Source organism: Cyprinodon variegatus, unplaced genomic scaffold, assembly GCF_000732505.1.
Source record: "Cyprinodon variegatus isolate N-32 unplaced genomic scaffold, C_variegatus-1.0 Scaffold558, whole genome shotgun sequence".
In the NCBI taxonomy this organism is placed as follows: Eukaryota; Metazoa; Chordata; class Actinopteri; order Cyprinodontiformes; family Cyprinodontidae; genus Cyprinodon; species Cyprinodon variegatus.
In genome coordinates, this window is record NW_015151011.1 from 363,150 (window position 1) to 367,030 (window position 3,881).

Here is a 3,881-nt window from a genome sequence, read left to right on the forward strand (position 1 = left end):
TCAGAAATGCTAAATGCAAAACGGCTATTTTCAATGACTACTTATTTTTTTCCAGCTTTAACATCAGTATCGATATCGGTTATCGGCTACATGAGTTTTAAAATATCGGCATATCGGATATCGGCCAAAATCCCAATATCGTGCATCCCTAGTTTACATATATGGTTTATACAACTATTCCTTATTTGTGCACATTAATTATATTTTTGATAAAAATAATTTTACTAATAATCTGATAATCTGGGGAAGTCATATTTAAATGACCTTTCTCAGAGCGATCAGTTACTTTCCTACCTACAAGTTACAAGTTACCTTCACCAGATCATAGGTTTGCCTCATGAAATGAACTTTCTTTAACTTACAGATTAATCTCAGAAAAAGTAGTTCACTAAAGTGTTACTGTCTAGAAGCAGAAGGTTTCTTTCACAAATCAGACAAATTACAGCAAGGAAATGTACTTTCTAGAACTCTAATTTCTAGAAAATGTTAATTTCTAGAACTTGTAAGTCACTGTCATAATATTTAACAGGCTCTACTGTCATGTCATGCAATGTTCATGTTACTCAGGAAAACTTTTCAACACAAGCAACAAGTTACTGTCCAAAACTTGCAGAAATATTTCACAATCTTATTTTTCTCTCCTGGACTAGAAAAGACCAGATTACTTTATAATGTTTGGCAACAACTAATAATCCAATCTCTAAATGATACTTGAAAGTTTTAGAAAGTAACCAACAGTTTCTAGAAAGAATGAGATTACTGATCGCCTTGTGATGGAACTAGATCCTTGTTTTTGTTTCGTCACATTTCCAGACAGAAGCTGGAAAGTTCCAGAAAGTGTCCTGAAAGTCCAGAGACGCTTGAGGAACATTAATCTGAACATTTCTGTGTTTTGTTTTCTTGTTTTTTTTCCAATCAGATAAGTTAATATTTATAAAAAAAAATACTTGCTGATATTTAATAAGTTGCTCAAACAAAATTTATTTTTTACATTATCAAAGCAGATCTGGTCTTTCTGAGAATCGCTTTTTGTGATAAACTAATTTCTGCCGGACATCAAAATGTTTGGTGTTTTCTGTTGATTGATTCAGGTCAATAAATGTGAATAAAGTGACCAGATCTAATCAGAAATAACTAATCAGAAAAGTCTTACTTTTTCTGAAGCTATTTTGTTGCTGCAGAAAAAATTAGTGAAAATGCTGCCTGAGAAAGACTTTCAGAAACGCTGCTGAAGAGCCGTTTGCAGCGTTTTGCAGCGGTTTGCAGCGTTTTGCAGGACTGAAAGGAAAACTGGCTGCTTGGAGGGAGAATAAAAACAAATAAGTAATAGTTTAGACTTTAAAAATAAAGGCAGTCTTTTAAAAAAGCATTAAGGATTCAGATGTCGACATTCAACCGATTAACTTCCATTAACATCTTAAAGTGTCTGAATTCATGCAAGGAAAGTTTCTGAGCTGCAGTTTAAAGCTGATTTATTTTCAATCTTGTTGGACTTTATAGAATCTGCTGCTTCTTTCCTAACAGATTCTTTTAAACAGAAATACGGAGCCTCCTGGTGAGAGGACGAATCCCTGATATCTGAGCCAACAGAGATCCCCCCCCACCCCCCCAGCTCCGGGTTTCCATGACAACACTCTTCAGTCCTGCTAGTAAACTGAGCGCTTATAAATAATCTAAATCTCTCCTCGGTGGTGCGGGACGAGTAGAAAGATAAAGTCCAGAGACTTAGAGGAGATCTGCACAGAAAGAGAAAGGATTCAAACCCCGTCCTCTCTGGGGGTGTAATTGCATTGTGTCCGGCCGAAGGAATTGCTGGGTCAAACTGTGACGTCGACACATTTACATTCCTGGGAAGCAGCACTTTCAACCATGGCTCTAAATAAATGGACTAGTTGTTGGTGGGTTAGTACTTTAAAAAACTGGAGAAAAAAAAACTTAATTTTTTTTTAGGTAATTGAATCTTAAAACAGGTCATTTCTTACAGGCTTTATACAGGAATCAGTTACTCTAACTGAATGATTTTTAATATTCTTGGAAATCATTTTAGTGCCATCAACAATTATCTGTGACTCTCAGGTTTTTGTTATAATTCATAAAACAGATTCTTTTCCACACTGACAGCTCTATCCTAGATGCTACAATAGCAGAAAACTTTGATTTATAGAATTCAAATAAACGTTTTTATTAAATAATGCCCTATTTTATAAAAAAAAGTATCACATAAAAGTTGTGAAAATAGCAGATCTAGTTCAACACATCCTATTGGTTAATATAGCAGACAGACAAGCTGACAGAATGTCCAATAAAGGAATGATTTTAGACATCCAAGGTTTCCATCCCAAAGCAAACACTTCCTGATCTACTATGAATTCTACATTAAACACAGATCTATAAAATCTGAATCAGTCCAAAAAAGCAAAGAACAAAATTTTAACTTTACTTCTGAGAATTTCCCCCCCGGTTCCTGCTGCTCAGGGGTCAAAGTAGATTTAAATTCACAGGGTTTGATATAAAAAAAATACAGAGAGAACCTCCATAATTGCCATGGCAACCCAGACCTAAAGTGAATGAATATGCTACTAAAATGTTGAAATATTTAAAGGAAACAGAGAAAATGTTTTAATGACAATACAAGGAAACATTTACATCATATTTAAATAGAAACGAGAAAAATGAAAGAGAAATATTCAAAGATCTATGAACCTTTTCATCTGGATCTTTATTCAGAAATAAACAGAATTCAATTAAATATTTGCTTTGGATATAATTTAGATTCCTTTTGATAGAAATTAAATAATGTTTAGCATCACCTCCTGTGAGCTGGAAGCAATAAAATCTTGATAGTTAGAGAAATGGATTTTCTACCCTTGGCAGAGGATGATCAGCCACTTATAGTTTATTAAGTAGCGAGAGCAGGAAGAGCCGTACTGCTGGGAGCGAAGCATCAGAGTGGAGCGTGAAGCGCAGACTCTGAGCTAAGCCGCGCAAAGACGCATTTCTGCACAGCTGGAAGATCAGAATTACAGTTCAGCGCGCCGTACCGGATCATTGCTGGTTATTTTCTCTCTGCTGCTGCCGCCATGATCCATCTGTGGTCATGCAGAATGATGCACGCCGGGTGGGGGTGTGGCCAAACAGGACTTTGTGCTTAGCAGATTACAGCACAATGATGCATTTTAAACATCTGACCGACCACCCGCTAATTTTATTTAGTCCTGTCACCTTTGAGTCGTCATGTTTACGTCATCAAGGATCATCGTCATCGTTGACGAAAGCAACACTGCTGGGAGGTTATTAAAGCACAAAACAGCAAATATAGCGATAGACGGTGTTCCGCAGAGATCAGTGTTTGGATCAGTAATTTCACTGGTTCGTTTTTCTGTTTGTTTAACTTAGAATATTTATTTTTAGTACAAATAATCCTGTTGAAAACAGAAGAGATAATAGTTCAATAATGGATAATTATAAAAAAATATATTTATTTTATTGCAGAAAAATCGCACCGTGAATCTTTAGCTTAATTAATTTAATTATAAACCATCAGTTGATGACAATTATTCCCTCTTTCCTCCAGTGCTTCAACCACTGACCTCTCGGGTGGCTTTGATCCGGCGGGGGGCTACCTGAGGAAGAGCCCGGACCAGTACAGCTCCAGAGGCAGCATGGAGAGCCTGGACCCCACCCAGTCCTCCCATCATCACCCAGCCGTTCAGCAGCAGCACCCGCTGGGCCACCGCAGCCACTCCGGGTCCCACCCGGCGTACTCCTCCTGCCAGCAGCTCTCCTCTGCCAGGTGAAACCATAGCAACCAGTCAGCGCTTTGTAGCATAAAGCTTTAACTTTGGGTGCATCTGTAGGTTTTATCCATCACTAACTCAGTA

The 3,881-nt window shown here is 37.4% G+C and overlaps 1 protein-coding gene across 1 annotated transcript in view; it reads left to right on the forward strand.

The window, feature by feature from the left end:
- The window catches only part of LOC107095581 (protein Shroom3-like), an 85,492-nt gene that overhangs the window by 55,740 nt on the left and 25,871 nt on the right, over positions 1-3,881 (forward strand). The window contains exon 5 of the mRNA XM_015391731.1: positions 3,575-3,793. Within this exon, the coding sequence (XP_015247217.1) occupies positions 3,575-3,793 (219 nt within the window). The remainder of the gene's footprint in view (positions 1-3,574; positions 3,794-3,881) is intronic.